This window comes from Aquarana catesbeiana, linkage group LG12 (assembly GCF_042186555.1).
Source record: "Aquarana catesbeiana isolate 2022-GZ linkage group LG12, ASM4218655v1, whole genome shotgun sequence".
In the NCBI taxonomy this organism is placed as follows: Eukaryota; Metazoa; Chordata; class Amphibia; order Anura; family Ranidae; genus Aquarana; species Aquarana catesbeiana.
In genome coordinates, this window is record NC_133335.1 from 44015501 (window position 1) to 44042704 (window position 27204).

The window sequence follows — 27204 nt, forward strand, 5'->3', positions numbered from 1 at the left end:
TGTGGTAGGGCGTCATTCACAACCACAATGAGGTCATGTGGTCACACGTGTCTATAAAGCTTTCCCAAAATGCCTTTCTCACCCCACCAATGCAAGTTGGCCAATACTGTAAAATGAAGAAGTGGGCGTAGTCTCTAATATTCTTTATTAGCCAATGGTAACTTTAATTCAGCTAAGGACCTCCCTCGACGACGCCCTTCGCAGACAGAGCAGGCAATCGCCTCCCACATGTCTGCCCGCAGCCAATCACCCCTTGATCCTTCCCCTTTTCTCCTCCGTAACACGGAGGGCGTTGACGCAGTCGCCCCACCCACGCACGGAGGCGCTACCGAATCGCCTCTCGCCCCTTCTCAAGACTTCTCTTCTTAGGGCGTGGCCCGCACAATCCTCCCACATGTCTCGCCTCGGCCAATGGCCCTTTGCCTTTCTCCTCCCTCGTGCGACGGGAAAGCTCGGCGCGCTCCCGCAGCCGACGCGCGCCCCCCGCCGACCCGATTTTGGCGCGTTTTTCCCCTCCTCGTGGACGCGCCCCGTGCTCCGGATCTCGCGAGAAATCCAGCGGTTTCACTATCGTGTTTACACTAATTAAACCCATTACCCCCGATAATCCGAACCGAGCCAATCGGATTAAGTCGGCCTGGTGGTTCCGGAGCCGAGCCCGCAGAGCAGTCACCCTACAACACCCCCCTCTCCATCAGTCCACCTCACTGGCCGCCCCTCTCTGACGTAAAATATCGGTTCTTTTCGGTAATTTGTGACGTAAAATATCGCTTCTACCATCTGACGGGGGCCTTAGACGGTCTCCCTGGGGTGGGGGGGCCGCTCCGAGGTCACCTCCCCCGCCCCCTCATGACCGGCTAGTCCGCGCTGGGGAAGGGCGGCCCGGGGAGCCGCGCCTAGGAAAGATCGGGGATTTGCGGCCTAGTGTCCGGAGTGTGACGGGGGAGCACGACGGCCGGGAGAGGAGGGGAGGCGGAGGAGAAGAACCCCCGCCGGGGGGGAGCAAGACACCCCGGAGACTGGGGGAGACACCCGCACCGAAGGACGGAGGTAAGATACTACAGACAGGCCTGAGAGACAGACGTAGGCCCCAAATACCTTCCCATGGCCCGGCACACCCGACAGCTCCATATCATCACCCGACCCTTTATACACCCCATCATCATCACCCGACAATCTATATCACACCCAACATCTCTGTACACCCCATCATCATCATCCTCACCTTTATCACTGATACCCCCCTCCCCCATCATACAGACATTGCACTATAATCCCCATCATATGTATACACACCTTACCGGATCTATAGTCACCTATATACCGGCCATTGTGTGCCCATCACCCCCATATATACCATATATATAATGTGTGTGTCAGGCCCCTCCATCCTGATCTATAATATAAATGTATAGACATGCTGGTAGGTTAATCAGATTCTGTCTAAATTGGCCCCAGTATATGAATGTGAGTTAGGGACCTTAGATTGTAAGCTCCTTGGGGGTAGGGACCGATGTGAATGTACAATGTATATGTAAAGCGCTGCGTAAATTGATGGCGCTATATAAGTACCTGAAATATATCACACCCATCATCTGTATACAGCCATACCAGATATGTGTATGTTCATCCCAACGTCACCCACTTCTGTATAGTCAGACATTATTTAATACATCACACCCTGATCTGTGTGTATAGATATATATAGAGAGAGATCCATACTGGACATATGTATGAACATCAATAAATATATATATATACACACACACGCGCACATACACTTGTCAGACATTCTATACAGATCCACATATAATACATCACACCAGAAAGTTGTGCCAGATCTTATCTGTGCTTCCCAAATTCACCCACTTATACATTTTTTTTTAAATATATATATATATTTTGTATAACATTCTATACCGATCTGTAATACATCTCTACATCACACACTGATCTATATACATACCATATATTAATTTCTATACCAGGCATTCTAAGGCCTATATATATATATACATACACACACACACATAAAAAAATATATATATATATTAGTAAATGACTTGTGTCTCTTTCAACTGACTATATATAATATGATGTCTGGTGGATAAACCATATTTGTGACCATATATCTTGCATAATACCAGATATACGTACAAAATATGATAAATCCATACAAAATATGATCTAGTAAAACAAGGAGACTTTTTAATTCCACAACATAGTAACACAAAGTGGCATAGCAGCATAATATAATCACAGTGGTAAAATAATGAAAACGCCACAATCATTGTTGCGTGTCTCTGCAGTAACAACACGATAAAAATTGGTAGAGTCCAAAAGAGCATATTACAAATAATGTATGAAAGGCATCTAATAGCTCGACGCGTTTCGTGGCTATGTTGCCACTCTTTAGGAGCAGGTGCGATGTAGATGTCTGTAACGGTATTATATAGAGAGAATAGTACAGGATTAAATCCCTCGATCATACTTACAGACCAACCATGAGTCTGGGCACAGGCAGACGGGACAAGGGCCGGCCGAGCGGATGCGTTTCGTGGCTATGTTGCCACTGTTCAGGCGAATATGTGATGTAGGTTTCTTTAACGGTATTAAGGTAAATATTAGATTGGGTATTATATAAAGAGAATGGTACAGGAACAAATCCCCCGCTCATACTTAGACCAACCATGAGTCTGGGCACAGGCAGATGGCACAAGTCCTGGCTGGGCGAATCATCAGCCCAAGAGCTGAGGCAGTGACCCCCATGACACAGATGTCCCGTCTGCCGGTGCCCAGACTCATGGTTGGTCTAAGTATGAGAGGGGGATTTGTTCCTGTACTATTCTCTCTATATAATACCCAATCTAATATTTACCTTTCATAGACGTTTACATCGCATCTGCTCCTGAAGAGTGGCAACATAACCATGAAACGCGTCGAGATATTAGATACCTTTCATACTGTTGCAGTATTCTAGTCTGTATTTCCCCGAGGTAATACAAAAAACCTGGCCTGTTAGTGGGCCCTGAGGACAGGGTTGATGACCACTGCTCTATACCATCACCAGTCATAGATCTACCACCAATGTATACTCCTCTATACCCTCACCAGTCATAGATCTACCACCAATGTAAACTCCCTTATACCATCACAACCACCAAATGTATACTCCTCTATACCATCACTAGTCATAGATCAACCACCAATGTTTACACCTCCATACCATCACCAATCATAGATCAGCCACCAATGTATATACCTCCACACCGTCACCAGCCATAGATCAACCACCAATGTATACAGCTCCATACCATCACCATTTCTAGATAAACCACTGATTTAGGCCGCTTTGACACTGATCAGTTATTTATGTCTCTGCGTTGACTAAGGACCTTTCACACTGATCAGTTTTTCACCAGCCATAGATCAACGACTAAGGTATACTCTAGAGCAGGGGTAGCCAACCTGGGGCCCTCCAGCTGTTGTGGAACTACATTTCCCATGAGACATTGCAAGGCTGGCAGTTACAATTACTCCCAGAGGCATGATGGGACTTGTAGTTCTGCAACAGCTGGAGGGCCCCGGGTTGCCTACCCCTGCTCTAGAGATGCATATCTATATCTTCTGGAACTGCTCCTGAATAATTCTTTTCTTTCCTTCATCTGTACACGGGCTCTCTGTGTTGATAGAGAAGGGTATAATTCAATATACCAACCATTAATATTTACTCATCCCTGTGCTATATATAATTTATATACCCCTGTTCACGTATGATCCTCATACCTATGTTAATGACAGATTTGTTATATACTTTTGCACCAACTTCATTCACACCATAGTTTTTTTTATTACGGATTTATCCACTTGCCAACAACTGATATTCACCTTCACAAAAGCACCTTCCACACACCAATCGCTATTTTAAGCTTCATAATAATATCTTCATTGTAGTGCAGTATTAAATATGTCTATATATTGCAGTTTACCAGTCCCTAGACCCCTTTCACACTGGATCGTTTTGTAGGCGCTATTGCGCTAAAAATAGCGCCTGCAAACCGACCTGAAACAACCGCTGCTGTGACTCCAGTGTGAAAGCCCCGAGGGCTTTCACATTGGATCGGTGCGCTGGCAGGACGCTGAAAAAAGTCCTGCTAGCAGCATCTTTTGGAGCGGTGAAGGAGCGGTGTATACATCGCACCTGCCCATTGAAATGAATGGGCCACCACATCTAAGGATTGGTAAGGTACAATATATTACGTTTTTTGGTTTAATACTGCTCTAATAATACATTTGAACACCATACTAGCATTGTCCTCTTGCCATTTTTTGTTATGGGTTCATACCCACTTTACTAGAACAAACCTAGGATGATCGCTCCAGGGCCTGCCAAAAAGGTGTCTTGTGCAATATTTAATTTCCCATAATTAAATTTCATAAAGTTTTAAATCTGCCTATCGATGTAAAGTGGAGCTCCACCCAAGAGGGGAAGCTCTGCTTATCTGATTTCCCCCCTTTCTCTCCAGTGCCACATTTGGCACCATTCAGGGGGGAGGGAGGAACGGGTATCTGGTTTTGACAGGTACCCGTCCACACTTCTGAGAGACCTGGCTGTGGCGAGGTTCCTCGGAAGTTCGGGCCCCCCTCTTCCTCCCCCCCCCGCTGTCGGGCCATTCAGAAAGCGCTTTGCGCATGCACAGTAGGGAACCGCCTTCACTGCCGGTTTCCCTTACAGGCAATGGCGGTGGCAGCACTCGAGAGCTGATGGAAACATCAGCTGGGATGTCGTCATTGCTGGATTCCAGGTCAGGTAAGTGTCCTAATATTAAGTGAGCAGCTACTGTATTTGTAGCTACTGACTTTTATTTTCTCCTCTTTCTGCCTGCCAAAAAAAAAAAAAAAAAAAAAAAGTAAAAGTTAGCAGCTACAAATACTGCAGCTGCTGACTTAAAATAAGGACACTTACCTGTCCAGGGCACCCGCGATGTCCTCACTTGAATCCGACCCCTCCCTTGGCTCCGGGTGAATAGCGCTGGCAGCTTAAGGGAATCGGGGGAAGTAAAGCCTTGCGGCTTCACAGCCTTGTTCCCTACTGCGCATGCGCGAGTCGTGCTGCGCGTCCTGACTGGTCCCTGCTGTCTTCTGGGACCTGTATGTTTCCTGGGGGACAGAGGGGGGGCCGGACATGGCGTAAATCGCAGAGGATACTACGGCGATCTTTCGCCGGAAGTGGGAGCAAATACCTATATTGAGGTATCTGCTCCCCCCTGAAAGGTGCCAAATGTCATACCGGTGGGGGGGGGGGGTGGGGGGGTTTAGAGGAACTGGATAAGTGGAAGTTCCATTTCTGGGTGGAACTCCGATTTAATTGTATATTTCCCCTGCTTTTAAAAAGACCTGAGAGTGCAGTCTTTAGACCCCTTTCACACTGAGGTGGTTTTCAGGCACTTTTGCACTAAAAATAAAACCTGAAAAGCGCCTAAAACTAACTCCCATTCATTTCAATGGATGTTTTCACACTGGGGCAGTGAAAAAAGTCCTGCAAGCGGCATGTTTGGAAAGCTTTAAAACGCGCCTCAAAAACACCCCTGCCCGTTGAAATGATGAGCAGCGCTTCCAAAGTGCCTTAAAAGCACTTAAAATGCGACGCAAAAAACGTTTTTTTTTTTTTTAAAGGTCACGTGACCTTAAAGTGCACCGCTAGCGCCTCCAAAAGCGAACGTTTTATCGGCAGTTTTTGCAACTCTTCAGTGTGAAGGAGGTCTTATGGATGTTATGCATATTATTATATTGGTTAATAAAGCTATTGTACTAATTTGTTCATTTGCAGGCCCTGCATTTTGTTATTTGCAAAATCTATAGCAGCTTGTGCTTTGTTCTAATGAAAAACTTTACCTCATAGCTGAATTATGCACTAAAAACATGCTTGTATGCCCAGCAATCCAGAACACGCATGATCCCAAACCACCATCTATTGATGTCATCAGGAGTACCAACTGTATCTTCCAGCAGTCACTGTGATGATGCTGGGAGAATGTGAACGGGAAGGGTGAAGGTCTGGTTTAGAGGCTAGATTAATTGTTAAAGGGTTAGGTCAACTTTTCCAAAAACAACCCCAAAAAACTGCCTCTGCCTATTGCATACCTCCCAAAGCCTGACTGGAATACTCCCAGGATGATGCCAAGTGAGGCCTAGTCATTACTGTTCACCTCCTCCATCACAGGAGGGGGTGCTCTTTCTCTGATTCAACCCCCCTCACATGCTCTTTCTTTCCCCTGATGCAGTAACGGAGCTCATCATTTGAGAGCTCACTCCTGTGATTAAGGATGAGCTCGGGCGCGTTTGCACAGCCCACATGTAGAGCCCGCCAGGAAGTCTCACTGCGCTAATCACAGGCAGTGAGACATTTCCTGATCTCTGCAGCCGCACATCGGGTAAATGTCTCACTGCCTGTGATTAGCGCAGCGCCGTGTTGACTTCCTGGTGGGCTGTGCGAACATACCGGAGCTCATCCTTACCTGTTCATAGAGGAAGTCAGCAGTAAAAGCTGAGCCTCTCATAGCATCATCCTGGGAGTTTGCTAGTCAGGCTTCATAAGATATGTAAGTGGCCTTCACCTATAGTAAGGGCATTGTTCAACTTTGGTCAGTATTGCACGGTTTTTTTTTTTTGTTTTTTTTTTTAACCCACAGATGCCTCTTACCTGCATAGGCAGTTTTTCAATAAATGGTTTACAAACCCTTTGAATAAAAAAAAAAAAAAAAAAAAATTATATATATAATATTTTGTTTCAAGAAAACAAATGTGCTTTTAGATTTTTTTTTTTTTTTTTTTTACACAGCAGTGGAACTTGAGTATAAACATTGTAACGATTTGTCCTTTAGATCAAAGAAATACACTTTGGTGTGTAAATGAGGGAAGTTTAACCACTTAAACATTAACATTTTTTCTAACATCTGTTGGTTTCAAGTTAAAATATATATATTTTTTTTATAGAAAATTACTTAGAACCCCCAAATATATATATATATATATATATATATATATATATATATATATATATATATATATTAGAGACCCTAAAGAATAAAATGGTGGAATATTTTATGTTGCACTGTATTTGCGCAGCAGTCGTTCAAATGCAAATACACTTTAATGAATTAAAACAAAACAAAAAAACTAACCAGTAAAGTTAGCACAATTTTTTTTTTTTGTATAATGTGAACGATTTTACGCCGCGAGGATCGTGATCTTTTTATTCTAAGCAAAAAAAAAATCGTGATTCTCATTTTGGCCAGAATCGTGCAGCTGTAGCCATGAGTTTGTTCCCAGGTCTTCATACCTGCTGTGACATTTAAAAATTGTTCCCACTTTTACCATTTTGGATGTTGCGTTCACTTTATGTAGCGTAAAACAAAAAACAATAGAAGCACCCAAAAAGTCAAGGCCGGTGGTAACAGTACCAGAGACTGTGAAAGGGAGATCTTGCCACTTGAAGTTCCAAAGAAATAGAGTGACTTGCCATTCCTGACTCTTCATTGGTCTCCATAACCCTAATCATCAATGAAAGATCACACTTTAAGGCTAGCCATACACGCATAGATTTTTCTAGTTCAACTCAGGAGAACAAAAGAAGTCCAATAATTTCCTCCATCCTTCCTGAACAGAATTAATGGTGGAATCTGAGCTGTCAGTAACTATATTTAGGAGCTGCGACACACACATATGTCTGTGTGAATACATGAACAATGACTGCATTTGATTGGATGTAGTCGCTGCTCAGCTGACCATTTTCTACCCGGCTCCTGCAATTTCTAAATCTATTTTGTTGAGTCAGGTGGTGCCAGCGTGGCTACCTGTGGCTCCTATTGTAGCCAATTCAATAGGAATTGTCTGAAATTTTGAGCTGAAGACAAATGCTGGCCATACACATGGCACCTTTGACCAGCTTTCATTTGCATAGATGAGGAGTAGGTTGGGGTAACTCGCCACAAGTGGTTTTTTAGTGAAGCAAAGAAAACTGTTGGTCGGTCATATTGATTTATTAATCCTTTTTGCTTTGGAAAGCTGGTTCTAAATGCTTGAAAAATGTGTATGGTATTTATTTGTGTAGGCAAAGTATGTGTTTTAGTTTCAACTCATTTATTGATTTTTTTTTTTTTTTCCCCTGATCTGACTATAATAAACTGAAGTTTGCTTGTTTTAAAGGTGAAGATACTGGGTCTGTTTCTTCAGTGCATGGCATATAACTGACCTCGAAACAGACATGTTAAAGCAACTTTATATATTTCTTCACACTAACATGCAGTCCAAGCTGTCCAGCAAAAAGGCAGCAAAATCTTAAGCTCCTTTTAAGGCCCCTTTTACATGGCCAGGTAGCTGCAGCCGCTGGACAAGTGACTTCCTGTGACAAGAATCGGGGAATTATTGCTGCGTTATGCGATCAGCAGCAGCCGTTCAACCCTTTTAAACTAATGGCAGCTGACGGCAGCCACTGCTGTTCGCATGTAGCTGCACACAAGTTCGCTGTGTTTAGTGACAGATGTCCGAGTCTGGACGCAGTCAGCCGGCTGTGTGAAAGGGGCCTAAAAGCTGCTCTTGTTCCCATTTTGAGTTACAATTAACCCGTCAAGTATGTAATAAAGCAAGATTACAATGACCCCCTACAATGACCCTATACCTCGGGGTGGGGGAATCTATGCTTGCAGGTATAAATTAGGCACCTGGAGGTGCTAGTAGGAGTGCGTTAGGGGCTCAGTGAGTTCCATCACTATGGGGAACTGCTGGAGATTTCGAAAAAAACCTAGTTAGCAATGGCTTTTCCCATGTTCCTATCCTGACTATCCCAAAAAATCAGCGTTTATTAAATGTTTCTTTCAGCATTTTATTATGAACCTAATTTTTACATCCAGTGTAATAACCCTGCATTGCCCTTTTCACACACAGTGCTGCAAGTAGACAGATATGTGGTCTGCTTTTGTCATCTGTTCCTCCAGGATTTCATGACATTGGCCATGCACAGCTAAAATTTCTCCCGATTCTTGTAGCCATAAGACCACTTTTACACTGAGGCAGTTTTCAGGCATTTTAGCGCTAGAAATAGCACCTGTAAAGCGCCTGAAAACTGCCTCCTATTCATTGCAATGGGTGCTTTCACACTGGGGCGGAGCGCTTGTGGGACGTTAGAAAAAGTCTTTGGGGCGAGTTGGGAGCGCTGTATACAGTTCTGGAAGTTCAAAGACAGGAAGAGGACAGGACATCCTTGCAGTGAAGATTTCTACAGGATCCAGCTGCCTGTGTTTCGTCAGATTAGGCGACTCAGCAGAATTTGTAACGGAAGTGATGTTCCGTTGCCGCCATCTTGATACAGTGAGAAGGCGCCAAGCAGACATCTTGTTACACCCACCGGAGTCTTGCATTTCACACTTATTTTTAACAGTAACCGGACCTTATATGGTCAAATACAGTATTTAGAAATACGACGTACTGTTTAGATGTTGAATTTTAAAAGCAGCGGCAAACCTGCTGAGCTCACAGGTTTGCAAATCTGACAGAACACCGCTGCTTTTAAAATTCAACATGTAAACAGTCCGACGGATTTCTAATGTATTTCACCACCTGGCTCCATTTACTGTTAAAAATAAGTGTGAAATGCAAGACTCCAGTGGGTGTAACAAGATGGCCGCTTTCTCACTATCGTTACTGTGGAGGAGTGCGGGGTGTAGCAAGATGACGGTGACGGAACGTCACTTCTCTTACAAATTCTGATGGGTCGTCTAATCTGACAAAACACCTGCACCACATGGACGTACTTCACTAGTGGTAAATAATGTGGCTAAAGCTGTACGGAGCTGTTTTTACAGGTGAATTATTTATTTCCCTGTACATTTCCCACCATTTTCTTGTGCTTAAAGTTTTGGGGAGGTGGACATGTAAATGTCATCCAACAGGTTGTGCGTTCTTATTGTAAATACTTTTGCAGTTTCAAGGAATTTACTCATGAGAGTAGCATGGATGCGTTTGTCGCTGATCTCTCAATCTGTAATTGCTGGCTACAGTAGGTGGTTCTCCTTGCCCTGCTGGTTTCTGTACTCGCTGACCTGAACAAGTTTACAGATAGTTACTTCTGACTTTCCTGATCTGCATACTTGTTATGGGTCAGTGACTTAGAGTAGTGAAGCCAGAGGTTCAGCATAACTGCCAGACGGATATCTTTTATTGGGGGATTCTCTACCCATTTATAGATAGCTGAGATTCAGTGAATAGAAATTCAATGTAATGTAATTTTGACGTTTCAATAAAGTTGGCAAAAAAAAGTACACTGTGATAAACACCAGACCTCACACTGGCAATTGCCCACACAGTAAAACCCTGCGTCTTCCTGTGTGTTTTTAATATCAATTATGTCAGAAGGGTGTTAGACAATTATGTCACCCTCTGTACCATGTTTTGGATTCATCGTTCCTTTTATGCCAACAGCTTAGCATATCTGTCAGTTGTGTGTGGTTGTGTTTTTTGTTTTTTTTTTTTTTTGTTTTTTTTTGTTTGTGTTGCAATTTATTGGTTTTATTAAAGCAAGCAAAAAAAAAAAGAAAACCACATGGCTTCCTGTGATGATCTCCATTAGATATTAAAGTGGAACATTAGGGGGGGCTTTCTCTTCTCCACCACTGACAGAATGGGCTAGGCGTTTTCTGATTGGTCGGTGCTGACTAATTAAAATGCCTCCTATACATACATTTTTCGAGGTACATTTAGGAGGTTAAGCCGTGGGGATTTCATATCCCCCGGCCGGTGAAGCGGCAAACCGATGTCTCCTAGCGGTCGAGCACTGGCCTTAGGTAGAGTGGGATGGGGGGGGGGGGGGGGGGATGGGGAGGGGGGGGAATAGGGGAGGGGGGGGGTCCAGTCTAAGTTCACCTTACAGATTTTCTGTAAAGGTGAACTTACCCTTTAATCTTTTAAGTGTTACTAAACCCAAGACAGTAAAATCAGCTTGTATATGTAGTAAAGCATGCTTGTTATACTTGCTGTGGAACCTAAAGGGTTAATCCTGTGCATTGTGTAAAAAGCCGGTTTGATCCGGTCTTCTCCGATCCTCCCATTCTTCCACAGTCCCAAAACCATCTCCTGATAGAGCAGAGCCTTGGGGGCAAGCTGCATATGCTCAGTTTGGTGTATATTGGTAGAAGTGTTTGTGTGTGTGTTTGTTTGTTTTTTTTTTTTGGCTCTGTGTTGATCAGATGCACTGTCCAGACAGAGGGTCAGGGGTCATGCAGCCTCATAGGACAATCAGGGGAGAATGAGAACTCCTCCTACAAGCTTTAACCAGTGCTCTGCTGTACACTGAGATTGCTATATACTCCTAATGAAAAAGGTATTTAGCAGTTTCTATTTACTGAAACGATTGCAGTACTATGGGAGACCAGATATAGTGAATGCAGGGTCCTGGGTTTAGTAACACAATAAGGCAGGGGTCTCCAAACTATGGACCTCCAGTTGTTCAGGAACTACAATTCCCATCATGCCTAGCCATGTCTGTGAATGTCAGATTTACAATGCCTCAAGGGATGTGTAGTTCCGCAACAGCTGGAGGGCCGTAGTTTGAAGATCCCCTCAATAAGGCTTTATCTAGCTTGGTGAGTGTTGGTGTTGGTGGCAGTGAAATATTATTCATGGCTCGTACACACGAGGAACGATCGTACAACTTTCTGATAGTGTGTATACAACTTTTGACGGCCGATACCAAGCAAATATTTCTGAATGGACAAACCCCCAAATTTTTCTAGTACGGGAACAAAGCAAACGATTTTTATTTAACGTGTACTGTTTTCGGACGATAAGTATCAGAGAGGCTGCACATGATCAGAAACCATAAATAACAAAAAAGCCCTTGTCATACGAGACTTTTCATACATTATTTCTATCCTCTGTCCCGACTTGCTGTGAAACATCGAGGAAAACTGTCCGATCGTTTGCCCGATTTTCTTATAGTGTGTACCTGGGTTAAATGGCAGTGATGGTTTCAGTGTGTTTTTTAGGTAGGAGAAAAAAGTTTTTCGATTTAGTGTCAGTGTGTTTTTAGGTATGACAAATGGGCACAAAGAACAAATCGCACATCTATGTGGTATCGCTGCGATCGTTAGGAATAGGAGAATTTAGTTTTTATGGTGGTGATGGGTCATCGTAGTGGCATCAAACTATACAACAAAATGAAAAAAAAAACTTTTTTTTTTTTTTTTTTTACTATTTTGGTCCAGTTTTTCTTTGATTAAAAAAACAAAAGACAGATAAATCCAATACCGTGTCCCACCAAATGTAAGCCCAGTCTGTCCTGAAGAAAAAAAACAAGGTATAATCTAACTGGATACACTAAGTAGTTGCGATATGTACGGTTATACTAACGCGTGTCAGAGTTGCAAAATTGGGCTTGGGTGTTTAAGGTTTGTTTTGACTCTGGTCACAAAGGGGTTAAAATCCAATAATGCAGTGGCTCATCCTGCTCTGCACATGCTCTGTTGCTCTTTATTCTCTGCACTTTGCTGAAATCGGAGCCACTAGAGGCCCGATCAGAGGTGACAGGACAAACTCTGCTTTCTGGGAAACAAAAGTTAAACTTATCTCAATTTTCTCATCTTTCTCCCTCATCAGCAGCCTGTGAACCTCAGCACTGTAAAGCTTCTGTCAGCCTTCCTCTCTAACTGAGCCAGGACATACAATCAAGGCTGGAAATGTATACATATTTTAACTGAAGAGAAGTATACAATATACTGTATATGTAAAGCACTGCATAAATTGACTGTGCTATACAAGTACCTGTAATAGGAAAGTGACATTGTTTTTTGAGACCAAGGAGAGGGGGAGAGTTTCTAACAAAATGGCAGCCTCCAGCAAGAAGAAACAGGAGCAGTGCTAGAGGCAATTTACAGCACACACTAATTTTGGTAGCATAATTTTTATTGTAGAATGTATGTTCTTTTGTTAAATTGTTATCGAACGGTAATGGATAAAGTTCCGCTTTAGTCCTGGTTCACACTGCTGTGACTACTCATATGGCTTGCTGCGGCACGCAACACAACGTCGCATGACAAGTCAGATCACATCCATTTCAATAGGTGCCGTCTTAATTGCTGCAACAGGTCACAGCAAAAAAAAAAAAAAATAGTTCCTGCACTACTTTTCTACATCTTCCTTGCAACGATAGTGCCATAAACTGCAATGTTAAAATCACAAATATTGCAAGGAAGTCATTCTCTTCTTATCTTTGTGACTTTGGCTGCGACTTCAGGGAGGTTTTGTAAGTTCAGTAATGTGTCGCACTGTATTGTTGTGAGTTGCCGAAGTCTCATGAAGGTCACATTGACGTTGCATCAAGTCGCAATGCAAGGTCATACTGGAAGTGGCACAACTTTGGGGTCACAGCAGGGTGAACTGAGCCGTAAAGTGTTGTCGTCGTTTCCCCCACCCCCCCCCGACACGAAAAAATTAAGTCGGCAGCTACAAATACTGTAGCTGCTGACTTTTACTTTTAATATTAGGAAACTTGCCTGTCCAGGGTTCTTGCGATGTCGGCACCCCAGCTGGTTTTCAGGTCGGCTGTTGGGTGCTACTGCAGCGATTCTTGGTCAGGGAGACCGTCAGTGAAGCCTTTCGGCTTCACAGCTGGTTCCCTGCTGCGCACGTGCACTGCGCTATCATCCCCCACCCCTCCCGAAAGGTGCCAAATGTGGCACAGAAGGGGGGGGAGAGAAGTGGAAGTTCCACTTTTGGGTGGAACTGCCTTTTAGGCCTGGTACACACTGAGTTTTTGCGGGTTGTATGGAAAAAACTGTCAGTCAGAGCCGCTGTACTAACTATGCCAAGTTAGCATAGCGATCTCCACCGCTGAGCTGTTGTGTTCTGATGTTGGGACGGCCCCCCGGCCATGACACTCCGGTCAGCGCTCTCCGCCATTGACTGAGAGCTCTGATCGGGAGCCGGTCGGCTGCTGGTATTCCATCATGTTTGACAGAAGTTGGCCAAAAGGCCGCCTTCTGTCGGATGGGGTGGCATACACATGGGCTGAATGTTGGCCATTTCTTTTTTTCTTTTTTTTTTTTTTTTAACGGTCTGTCTCCCGACATTCGGCCTGTTTGGGGGGGCTAAGTCTGTGAATATTCTCATGGTATTTGTTTTCTTTTGCATTGATGCTAGGTCCAGATGTCTTGCCCTTCTTTGACCTAGAGAGTATATAGTAATCTGATCTGGTTTCCTTTATTTAGACATTTTAGGAACTGTGTGTTCCCTCAACAAGAGATGACATTTGTTTTGTCCATATTTGAGAGTACACAACTTTAGTGGATCTGTAAAAGAAAAAAGGTTTTGATGAATCCTGCATATAAACCAACAAGGGATTTCAAATAGCCATCAGCTACATGTACATGTTTAATTTTTTTTTCATTGATAGGCTATAAAATGCCTAATAAAACGACAGTAAATCTTTCGGACTTGTTTACACAAGTGTTACCTTCTGAAGAGTGATCCATGGTGGATCACTTTTCAGAGAACGTTTGTTTTTTCCCAATTTTTTTTTTTTTCCCTATCGCAAGTGTAATTTAAACCTAAATAAGTAACCTGACTTCTTTTTTTAAACTGACTGACTAATCCTAGTCTAATGGCTTTGATAATTATGGAGTCAAGTAGAAGAAGCAGATCAGGTGTTTTTACTTGACTTTTTGCATTCTTTCCTGATCTGTAAATCAGATATATTTCGGTCAACGGATTAGTACAGTTGCCAGGGCAACTATCATTTCAAGAAGGTGCTCAACAGTTTTTGTCAGTACAGGTTGTCAATAAAGCTGTATTGAACTCAAAATGTTATATTTTGCAACTTCTCAATACTTATGTGGTGGATACCTTTGTTTTTCTTCTTTTGTAAGCTTCAGGGTGTAACATGTTACTGTAGCACCGTGGGCTCCGCCCACTCCATTCATTCATTCATGGTATTCTGTGAACGTGAAAACTACAAGCACCAACAGCCTGTCGGCTTGTAGTTCTCAATGAACTACCAGGGTGCTGTTGAGCGCTCTCATAGTCCATTAATTCTTCCTGTCAGTGTGAAACTGCTTGCCTGTATGATGTACAGACAAAACTTACACTGACAGTCTTCAGGAGACCTGCATGGTATCAGTGATCTGCTGATCGCGGGTGCAAAGCTTTCCAGGCTAATAAAACAAAAAAAAGTAAATGCACGTTTATTGTTTATTTTGTATACCTGCAAAAAATGGCCATTTATTTATAACTCCTTTAAATTTTTTTATTTTTTTTTGCTGTGTGCCAGGAGTGCAGCTATCAATATATTTCTGACTCTCTGAAGATGGTTGTCTGGTATCATCTCCTGAAGCTACAGAGTCATATGCAGCCCCCCCCCCCCCCCTCCCAGTCAGAGCGCTTTGTATTATGTGAACTCATTCACAAAATACAAAGCCTTCTGTGAATGGACGTCAGAGGGGTGGGATTTTCAGAGGTGCTGCTGTATGAGACAGGAGTGTCTCTTCTGTCAGGTGCTGGGAGTGTACTGATCACTAAGGATGAGCTCCGGCGTGTTCGCACACACCACGTGCAGAGCCCGCCAGAAAATCTGCACTGCGCTAATCACAGGCAGTGAGACATTGTCCCGATGTGCAGCTGCAGAGATCAGGAAATGTCTCACTGCCTGTGATCAGTGCAGCGCAGTGCCGACTTCCTGGTGGGCTCTGCACGTGGGCTGTGCGAACACGCCGGAGCTCAACCTTACTGATCAGTAGATGAGAGAAGTCCACAAAGTGGCATGCACCTTGTTTGGCTTAACCTGTAGTCAATGGATCTGATTTAGTATGTGTATAACCATTAATAAAAGAGTTGATATAGATTGTGGTCCAACACAGAGATGGACAAATCCTGGAACCAAGAACACACAAATTAAAACTCTTTTGGCACTTAAAGCAGTATTAAACAAAAAACGCTCCGGACCAAAACAAAGCCATGCACAATGGGAAAAATACATAATTCAAGAGGATGGAGAGCAACAGCAGGTAAAGCTAGTTATGTATGTAAGTAACTAGGTGAGTCTCAAAATAACCATCCAAATCTATATATAATGCATAAAAAATATATATGTATAGAGAGAGAAAATCCAAAGTGTCCAGAGGCTCTCTATTAGGTTGTAAAACAAAATGCACCTAATGATATAAAGTTTTTAATGAAAAATATATATATATATTTTTTTTAATGGCTCTTTAAAAGTCTGACATTTCTTAGTCTTTGGACATGAGCATTGATTTTCCTATTTGCTATGTAGTAATGTGGTGTAGTAACGCCGTGGTCTGTTGGCCTACCATGAACCTATTCATTACATCTGTACAGCAGAAGAAATGGATTATGTAAACATTTGTCCATATTCAGTGAGGTATTGATCTGGAAAACCTACGACTTGCCATATGGACACTCAGTGGTGTATATGGGGCCTAATAGATTTGACAGTAAACAGAGCTCTGGTTTCTGATCGAAGCTGCTCTTTGCTCATCAATGCTCTGTCCGCTGTTTTATCGAATAATCCCATTGATGTGTATGGTTACCAATACGGTGTTTGGCTGGACTTGCAGACATAAGCAATATCCGAGGATCGCTGTGCTTTTTATATGTTAATTCAATTTTATTGATGCTTGCAACACTTTCTTCAGCGGTGGTAACGGACTGTTCTTGAAAAGTGTGCTGGTTGATCTTGTCATGTTGCGAGGGGGATGCAGGAAATCCAATCTTATTTTAAGATGAATCCTTTTGGCCTCTCCATCTTTTGGCAGCAGCTGTTTTGAAGTTATGTGGCAAGTGAGGTAAAATGGAGTCTGCTCCTGGAGAAAGACAGACAGCATTTAATAAATAGAGGGAGGGAGGTCAGAGTGTGGTGCTTATGAAACACTTTCCTAATAGGGAATGCAGAGGCCTGTGCATATGAATTACATGAAACGTGTGTTTTTACATGTGGTTTCCTCTTCTGAAAAAGGCTCTTTGTCCGCCTTGATTTACTGTTGAGGCAGGAGAAAAGGTCAGCCGTTTAAGGCCTGCATGTCTGAGGCATGCTTTATATCTTTCTGCAGGTAGTAACTGTGCTGGTCTGAACATACTTGTTAAGGAACACCCATATTATACTGTGAAAAGTTGAGATCGATGGCTAATATTTGTATATTCTTAGGTCTTGAGACACTGTAAAGAATATAAGTAATTCTTGCAGAATATTGAAGTAGGCTTAGATGCCATTTATCAAAATGCCTTCCATCTTTTTAATTCACATACAAAGCAGTTCTGCAAAATTGCAGATGGAATTTCAACGTTTGGAGGACCATTTACAATATTGCATTTTCAATAGAATAGGTTATAGGCGCAAAGGCTTCCTTCCGGCCACAGCACCCGTCTCCCTCGCAGAGTGACAAACGCCACTGTTCAGCGCTTGAGATACAGATGGACAGACCACCCCAAGTGTACCCACATTGATGAGTCTGTTTACTACCTATATCCTGTGAGTAGCCCATTATGGGGGGCTTTAGTAAACTGCATATATTCTACTACACTTAGCACTTTTTTCTTTTCTCCTAATATTGCATTTTAACACACGTGTTGCAACACGCTAAAATGGATCTGTCCAACTCTCTTAAAGGAGAAGTCCAGCCTGAGCTTTTTAGGCTGGGCTTCTCCTATGGGTCACAGGACTTCAATATGTTTTGCACTCCTGTGACCCGTTTTCAGCGGAGAGCGGTCTGAAGTCCACTCTCCTCTGACGTCACTGGAATCGGTCCAGGCAGCGTGTCATCCTGACTTCGGAAGTCTGGATCCGCCAGCTGCCTGGACTGATGGCAGTCTTAGCCTCTTAGCGAGCCACTGAGAGACGGCCGCTCCCCGCCCCTCCACAGTTCAGCGCTCCAGTGAGCATGGAGGAGCAGAGCAGGAGAGCTGCTGATTGACAGTCAGCAGCTCTCCGCTTGGTGAGGTGAGAGAACCGAGTCATCGGTGATATTCTTTGGCTCGGTTCTCAGTGCAAAGGCGGCGGGGGACAGTTGCAGCATCGGTCTGATGCTGTGTCCACCTAGGCAAGTATAAAGCTACAAAAAAAAAAAATCTCTTTTAAAGCGGGAGTCCGGCGACCAATCCTTTTTTTTTTTTTTTTTTTTTTTTTTTGGTAATTGAGACACTTTGCTAATCCCAAAATAATACTCACAGTTTGGGTGTAAAGTCTAAAATATTATAACGCCAATATATAGATACAGGCCTGAATACCCAAGTTTTGCCACTGCCTGTGCTAAGCCTGGCTCCCTTCCTGTCTATTCGATGGATGTAGCACAACAGTAACAACATTTTTATTAGAGTGGGCAAGTGTTGCAACCTCAGTCAGGTTTTTTGTGACAAGCGTGCCAAAAAAAGCTCATATACTAACGTTTGGCTCTGAGCCTGGTGTGTTTGGCAACATGCGCCAAATCACACTGCATTTGGGGTGCCGTTAGGAAATAATGGTGCTGCAAGTGCGTCACATGTTTTGCTGCAATTCTGAAACTGAGCAGAAATGCACAATTTGGCCTGCGTTTTCAGTGTGACCAAGTGCGAATGCAGCCTGAGGTTATAATAGCTGTCTGTAACATAGAGATATATATAGATATATCTATGTATATGTGTGTATATTTATTTTATATATATATATATATATATATATATATATATATATATATATATATATATATATATATATATATATATATATATATGCACATATTTTTGTAAATGTGCATTTATTATATTTTTCCTCGCAGGTGCCTGAGAAGCATTGCCCCCATGATCAGTAGATGGAAATGGAATGTCAGGCTCCTGCAGATTCAGTAAATCTGTCTGCCCCTACCTCCCGTACAGGAAGACCGGTAGATTATTAAACTATGAGAGCGCTCACCAGCACCCTCACAATTCATTGAGGTCTACAAGTCATCTACCACAGTGGCAGACAGTACTTGTATTCCATTCATTCACTGATTGCTGTGAATAATTGGCACAGCATTGTGGGTGGAGCTCCACACAGCTGCTCTACTTTTAAATTGTGACGGCATTAACAGGGGGAGAATTTTGGGGGGGGGGGGGGGGACTTCTGGAGCATGTTACACATAACCCCCAAATATGGGTGTAATGTGAACTTGTCCTTTTACAAGGGTCGACCTAGAAATAGCTTGAGTTGCTTTGACTTATCTGACCTCTGGGTTTTATTATGTCTGTGCTCTTGTCAATGTTGTAACTCAATAGCATATTTTATGATTATCGCTAAAAATATCTTAAGAATCGAGCATGTTTCAGCTGACATTATCTTGTGATCAGGTACATGTTAATTTGGCAGCCTTAGTCCAAATAACTGTTTAGTTATGTATTTGGGGGGGTAGACGCTACAGTGTGGATTGTGTTTCAGAGTAATAATGACTTGTTTAGACATCTTGGCTCTGACTTGCCTAGAGCACAGCCTGCGATTTTCATTGCTTCCATTTAATTTTCTGCCTTATTAGTTCTATTGTACATTCCAGGTAGCATTGCTTGCCAGAGGAGAGTCTCATTTACACCGGATACTGAGAGCAACTGCAGTAATATTTAGAGGTCGACCGATATGGGTTTTTCTCTGGCCGATGCCGATGCCGATATTTAGAAATCGCGGTGGCCGATGGCCGATATGTGATGCCGATTTTTTTGGGCCGATATATTTGGCCGATTTTTTTTTTCCTTTCTTTTTTCCCTTCATCTCATAAAATCTAACAGTTAGACCCCTTTCACACTGGGGCGTTTTTCAGGCGCTTTTGGGCTAAAAATAGCACCTGTAAAGTGCCTGTAAAACGGCTCCCCTGCAGTCTCAGTGTGATATCCCGAGTGCTTTCACACTGAGGCGATGCGCTGGCAGGATGTAAAAAAAAGTCCTGCAAACGGCATCTTTGGAGCGGTGTATACCGCTGCTCCACCACTCCTGCCCATTGAAATGAATGCGCACCGCTGCCGAAGCGCCTGCAAAGCGTTTTGGCAGCGGCGCTTCAGGGGCGCATTTAACCCCTTCCTCGGCCGCTAGCTGGGTTATAAGCGCCCCGCTAGCAGCCGAATAGCGCCTCTAAAATGACGGTAAAGCGCCGCTAAAACTAGCAGCGTTTTACCATCAACGCCTGCCCGCTCCAGTGTGAAAGCAGCCTTAAGTAATACAGAAATTTTTTTTCATTTAAACATTAAACAAAACAAACCTTCAATCAGTTCACTTGTATGTATAATTTAGAAAAAAAACCTTAAAAAAAAAAAAAAAAAAAAAAACTATCTTAAATAATAAATACACAAAAACAGGTAATCAAAACTTTTGGACGAAAAAAAATGGGCTAACTTTACTGCTTATTTTTTTTTTTTTCAATTCATTACTGTATTTTTTTTTTTAAATTGCGTTTGAAAGACCGCTGCGCAAATACCGTGTGACATAAAATATTGCAACAATCACCATTTTATTCCCTAGGGTCTCTGCTAAAAAAATATATATAATGTTTGGGGGTTCTAAGTGATTTTATAGCAGAAAATACAGGATTTTTACTTGTAAGCAACAAGTGTCAGAAAAGATTTAGTCTTTAAATGGTTAAACTGAAAACTTCTACACGCGGAGTTCAGTCTATTGATAAAAAGAACCTGAAAGAGATACAAATGTATCTTCTTATCGTACTTGGCAGGCTGCCCAGAGGAGGGGAGAATCCTCTCCACAGATAACTTAGGGAAACTTGCATTAACTTCTATTACAGAAGTCATTTGCAAGTCACGGCTGAAGTTATAATCGGCCTTTTTTATCAGCACAATCGGCCGATGCCGATTAAGTAAAAAACGCCAAATATCGGCCGATATATCGGCCGGCCGATATATCGGTCGACCTCTAGTAATATTAAATAAGGCTGTTAAATTTTGCAACTTTGTAAATTCTGGTTTGAAGCATAGTCATAACTTTTTATGGGATCAGTCTTTATACAGAAAAGGGTGTAGAGGTTGGTGTTGTGGGAGAAATGTACCTTCTCCTGCCTTGTTCTGCATATCTTGGTTGCATTATAGAAGCAGAATTAAAAGGTTCTCTTAATGATACTTGGCTTTGCTCCACTCCCCATCCATTCCATTCATCTATTGGAGCTGCTGAAAGTACTCAGTAGAACTTGGTATGGGAAGAGCATTCCCCTTCCTCCCAGGATGTAATGCACAAGGCCTATCATCTGGCCTGAGAATTATCACCTCTCTGATTCACCCGAAAACATGTTACTACAGGCTGCAGCTTCTGCTTCAGTAGTGAAAGGCCCCCCATCACATCCCACTGTGCGTGTGAGATAGATATAGAGAGAGATAGATAGATAGATATATATATATATATATATATATATATATATCTATCTATCTATCAGACAGCTTCACATATATGCCAGTAATCTGCTAATCATGACATCTAGACCCATAAAAGCCTATACTTTTTGTGGGCACCCTCGAAATATATATACATACACTGGTTGAGGTTCCACATTGCATTCTGTTGCCTTCTTAAGCTCTGTACACACGGGCCTATTGCTGTCCACCATCGTCCGGTTCAATGAAAACCGTTCGACCTGTTTAATAAAACGGCTGACATTCGTTTAGTGTTATGCCAGCCTGTCTGACAGAAGCCTGCCATTTGGCTTCTGTCAGACAAACATGCTGAAAAACCAGCAGCCGACCGGCTCTCGATCAACCGGAGTGTTCTGATGGGGGGGGCTGTCCCCCTGTTGGAACACAACAGCTCAGCGGGGGAGATCACTATACTAATGTCAGATCATTAGTACAGCGGCTCTGACTGGAGTTGATGATTTTTTTTTTTTTTTTCCATTCAACCTGCTGGGATGAACATGAAAAAAAGAAATGTGTATAAGGCTTTAGGCAGGCCATAGATGATGCAATTTTGTGTTGAATGGGGATTCCTTCCCCAGGAGGTGTTGTGTATTCCCGGTGGGGGGAACACAGTGATTATTGCTAGCGATGTAAACATCCAACGTGCTGGTTGTACCCTGGTCAATTGATGGGTCGACTTGGGTACAATCGGCCTGGCCATAGATGGTTCCATTTCCTAGAAGTCAGATTTGGCATACTGATGTCATCCAGGTTCATTGTAATATATAAATCCTTTTTAAAGTAAGGCTGGCCATACATTATACCATTTTTCATTTACATTTTCCAAAATTATACAATATGAGGTCAACCCTAAACACTTTCAATTTGTATGCAATCAGACAAGCCCTTACACTACATAGTTAAAGTGTAAGTTCACCTTTACAGAAAATCTGTAAGGTGAACTTGCACTGGACCCGCTCCCCTTTCCCCCCAGTTCCTCTATACCTGAAGCCAGCGATCACCCACTAGGAGACATTGGGACGCCGCTTCATCGTTCTGGGGATTTGAAATCCCTGTGGCTTTTTCTCTTCTTCCCCACTGACAGGACGGCTAGGTGGGTTCTGATTGGTCAGCGCTGAACAATTAGAATGCCTCCTATACGTACGTTTAGGAAATTAAGCCGCGGACGTCCCCCGGATGTGTGAAGTGGCGACCCGATGTCTCCTAGTGGGTGATCGCCGGCTTCAAGTACGAGGGCGGGGGGGGGGGGTGGTTAGAGGTCCAGGGAAAGTTCACCTTACAGATTTTCTGTAAAGGTGAACTTGCCCTTTTTTAAAGGTAAATCTAAAGGAAATTGTCCAAGAAAATTGTATAATTTTTGGCCAGCTTTAAGTCAGACTGGTCTTGTTTGTTTTGCATTTATCTGCTTATTTGTCACTTATGGTGCCAGTTGTAATTAAAATTGACCCTATTAAATGCTAATGGCTTTTGTGTGACTAGGCGACATGGTGACCTTGCAGAATAGAGATAATAAAATAAAGAGCACAATGTTCACCATATACCCATTTGATGCAAATTGTTCCATTACTAATTCTATTCAAGATAATAGAATTGAGATTTTGTGATGGGGAAATGTTGTTGTAGCCATTGAGTCTTTGTTGCAAAGCTTGACCTTCAGGCTGAAGGTACCTGGGATGTTAGCTGAGGACTGAGCATCCAAGCGTACCATTAATCATTTTGTATGAGGCTCGGGGGTTTATATCACCTGCCTCTGTCTCTCAGGTAAATGTGAGTACTTTGTTTTAGCAGCAGACATTTACCTGTGCCTCTTGCACTGTAGTGTTACACAAGCCTAGAATCAGTAGGCAGAAAGTTGGTTGATCCCATAATTGTCTATGCAGTTGTTTATGATGACCTGTCTGCTAAGCTTTGATTGGCCATAACATCTAATTTTCTGCATTTTATCATTTTGTAGAGGAAATGATGGAAGAATTGCATAGCCTGGACCCTCGGCGCCAGGAATTGTTGGAAGCACGATTTACAGGAGCTGGGGTTTCAAAGGTAAGCTTTAACAGCTTATTGGCTTACATTGCATTTTGGTGTTGTGCTATAGTAGCTTTTAATATGTCTGTTTCAGTGCTACTTTTTGCAGTTTCAATAGTTGCAAGCCCAGTAGACTCGCATAGCCCCTGTTTGTACTTTGAAGGGTCATTCAAATGGGTGTTACACTTTGCACAGGAGTTGAGCTCTTACTATAGCAAGCTTAAGGTTGTGAAATGGCGCATTATATCTACCTGAGCTGTTTAATTGTGGGATGTATTTTAAAGTTTAAAACTGGCGACTGAAAAATATTTTTCAAAGAGCCCCCTTTCCAAACTAAAGAAAAGACATACGTAAGTTGCGTCCGCAAATGTAAACGGTGTTCAAATCACACGTGAGGTATCGCTGCAAACGTCGGAGCAAGAGCAATAATTCTAGCAAAAGACCTCCTCTAACTTTAAAGTGAAGTGTATTTTTTCCCAAAATTTTTTTGAAAGACCACTGCTCAAGTACTGTGTGACATAAAATATTGCGACAACCGCCATTTTATTATATATAGGCTCCAGCATTTCTCTCTCCTTGTTGGTTGTGTCCCAGCTGACAAGTACGTGTGATTTGGTTGACTCTCTTTTGTTCTAAATACAGCACATGGAGTTTAATTATTGTCGTAGGGATGATTGGTGAGAGGCTGTTAACTTTCTGTGAAGTGGGTGTTTTAACCTTTTTATTTATCTTATTATGCACAGTGATGGTTTAAAGTATTTGCCTTTTTTAGATGCACTCAGATCTGATCTATTTGGGTTTCTTTGTGGAAAGTATATATGTGTGTGTGTGTGTGTGTGTATGTGTGTATGTGTGTATATATATATATATATATATATATATATATATATATATATATATATATATATATATATATATATATATATATATATATATATATACACACACACACACACACACACACACACACACACACACACACACACACACACACACACACACACACACACACACACACACACACACACACACACACACACACACACACACACACACACACACTGTGTGTACTACCCTCACATTTTTGTAAATATTTTATTATATCTTTTCATGTGACAACACTGAAGAAATGACACTTTGCTACAATGTAAAGTAGTGAGTGTACAGCTTGTATAACAGTGTAAATTTGCTGTCCCCTCAAAATAACTCAACACACAGCCATTAATGTCTAAACCTCTGGCAACAAAAGTGAGTACACCCCTAAGTGAAAATTGGGTCCAATTAGCCATTTTCCCTCCCCAGTGTCATGTGACAAGGTCTCAGGTTTGAATGGGGAGCATGTGTGTTAAATTTGGTGTTATCGCTCTCACTCTCTCATACTGGTCACTGGAAGTTCAACATGGCACCTCATGGCAAAGAACTTTCTGAGGATCTGAAAAAAAGAATTGTTGCTCTGCATAAAGATGGCCTAGTTTATAAGAAGATTGGCAAGACCCTGAAAATGAGCTGCAGCACGGAGCGGTTTAACAGGACAGGGTCCACTCAGAACAGGCCTTGCCATGGTCGACCAAAGAAATTAAGTGCACCTGCTCAGCATCATATCCAGAGGTTGTCTTTGGGAAATAGATGTATGAGTGCTACCAGCATTGCTGCAGAGGTTGAAGGGGTGGGGGTCAGCCTGTCAGTGCTCAGACCATATGCCGCACACTGCATCAAATTGATCTGCATGGTTGTCATCCCAGAGAAGCCTCTTGTGAAGATGATGCCTGTAAACAGTTTGCTGAAGACAAGCAGACTAAGGACATAGATTATGGAACCAAGTCCTGTGGTCTGATGAGACCAAGATAAACTCATTTGGATCAGATGGTGTCAAGCGTGTGTGGCGGCAGCCAGGTGAGGCGTACAAGGACAAGTGTGTCTGGCCTACAGTCACGCATGGTGGTCGGAGTGTCATGGTCTGGGGCTGCATGAGTGCTGCCAACACTGGGGAGCTACAATTCATTGAGGGAACCATGAGTGCCAACATGTACTGTGACATACTGAAGCAGAGCATGATCCTTCAGAGACTGGGCTGCAGGGCAGTATTCCAACATAACGACCCTAAACACACCTCCATGAAGACCACTGCCTTGCTCAAGAAGCTGAGGGTAAAGGTGATGGACTGGCCAAGCATGTCTCCAGACCTAAACCCTATTGAGCATCTGTGGGGCATCCTCAAACGGAAGGTGGAGGAGCACAAGGTCTCCAACATCCATCAGCTCTGTGATGTCGTCATGGAGGAGTGGAAGAGGACTCCAGTGGCAACCTGTGAAGCTCTGGTGAACTCCATGCCCAAGAGGGTTAAGGCAGTGCTGGAAAATAATGGTGGCCACACAAAATACTGACACTCTGGGCCCAATTTGGACATCTTCACTTAGGGGTGTACTCACTTTTGTTGCCAGCGGTTTAGAAATTAATGGCTGTGTGTTGAGTTATTTTGAGGGGACAGCAAATGTACACTGTTATACAAGCTGTACACTCACTACTTTACATTGTAGCAAAGGGTCATTTCTTCAGTGTTGTCAGATGAAAAGATAGAATAAAATATTTACATAAAATGTGAGTGGTGTACTCAGTTTTGTGAGATACTGTGTGTGTGTGTGTATTTATAAAGCAGTAAATGTGATTTTCAATAACCTTCACCGGTGCCGAGTCAATCCTGGTAATGTTAAACGCCTGCACCTGGATGATTCACCTGCATTTAGCCCACGTTCACACCGGTGCAACTTGTCATGTGATTTGACAATTCCAAATCGCATGTCAAGTCGCACCCCATTGCTGGCAATGGAATCGTTCATATCGCCACAGCTCATGTCGCAACAATTATAAAAAGGGTTCCTGCACTACTTTTTACCTATTTCTTTGCAACTTGTATAGACTTCTGTTAAATGAAGTTGCAAGGCACAATGAAATTGACAGTGCAAATTGCACTGATGTGCGGCTTTGAAATCACGATAAAGTAGCGCGATTTCAATGCCGCACCAATGTGAAGCTGGGCTAAAGTTTTGATTGCCAGCTGTTATCTCGTGTGTCAGAGAACTTGTCAGAAGTGACTCTGCTGATAACTGAGGAATGGAGCAGCAGAAAGACGTGGCACTTAGAGCTTTGGAGAGAGATGAGTAAACACTACAGATATAAGTGCCTAGGTCAAATTTCATGAATGGGGTTTACAAACACTTTAAGTAAACCTGGAGTCCCCTTTTAAACACTTCAATACTAGGCACTTACATCCCCTTCCTGCTCAAGCCAATTTTTTTTAGCTTGCAGCGCTGTCTCACTTTGAATGACAATTGCGAGGTCATGCTACACTGTACCCAAACAAAGTTTTTTTTATTTATTTTTAATCATTTTGTTCCCACTAATGGGGTTTTTATTTTTTGCGCAACAAATAAAAAGACCGAAAATTTAGAAAAAATACATTTTTCTTTGTTTCTGTTATAAAATTTTGTAAATAAGTTTTTTTTTTTTTTTCTCCTGCACTGATGGGCACTGATAAGGCGGCACTGATGGACACTGGTAGGCGGCAGGCACGGATGGGCATCACTGATCTGGCAGGCATTCATAATGGTGCCAGTCAGTGCCCATTTATGGGCACTGGCATATATTAGGCATGCTGGGGCATCCCTGGTGGCCATGGGGGACATACCTGGCCATCCACGTGTTGAGGGGCTTCCCTGGTGGTCCTGGTGGCATCCCTGGAGATCCAGTGTGGGCATCCATGGGGGG

General features: G+C 42.8%; 1 protein-coding gene across 4 annotated transcripts in view; it reads left to right on the forward strand.

Moving 5' to 3' along the window:
• The first annotated feature begins 404 nt into the window (after positions 1-404).
• The window catches only part of TLK2 (tousled like kinase 2), an 85101-nt gene continuing 58301 nt past the window's right edge, over positions 405-27204 (forward strand). Inside the window, exons 1-2 of one of the 4 annotated variants that reach the window (XM_073607666.1) lie at positions 405-1050; positions 23372-23457. In XM_073607666.1, the coding sequence (XP_073463767.1) occupies positions 23377-23457 (81 nt within the window). In that variant the 5' untranslated portion in view covers positions 405-1050; positions 23372-23376. The remainder of the gene's footprint in view (positions 1051-23371; positions 23458-27204) is intronic. The other 3 variants (XM_073607664.1, XM_073607667.1, XM_073607665.1) reach the window with 3 other exon arrangements.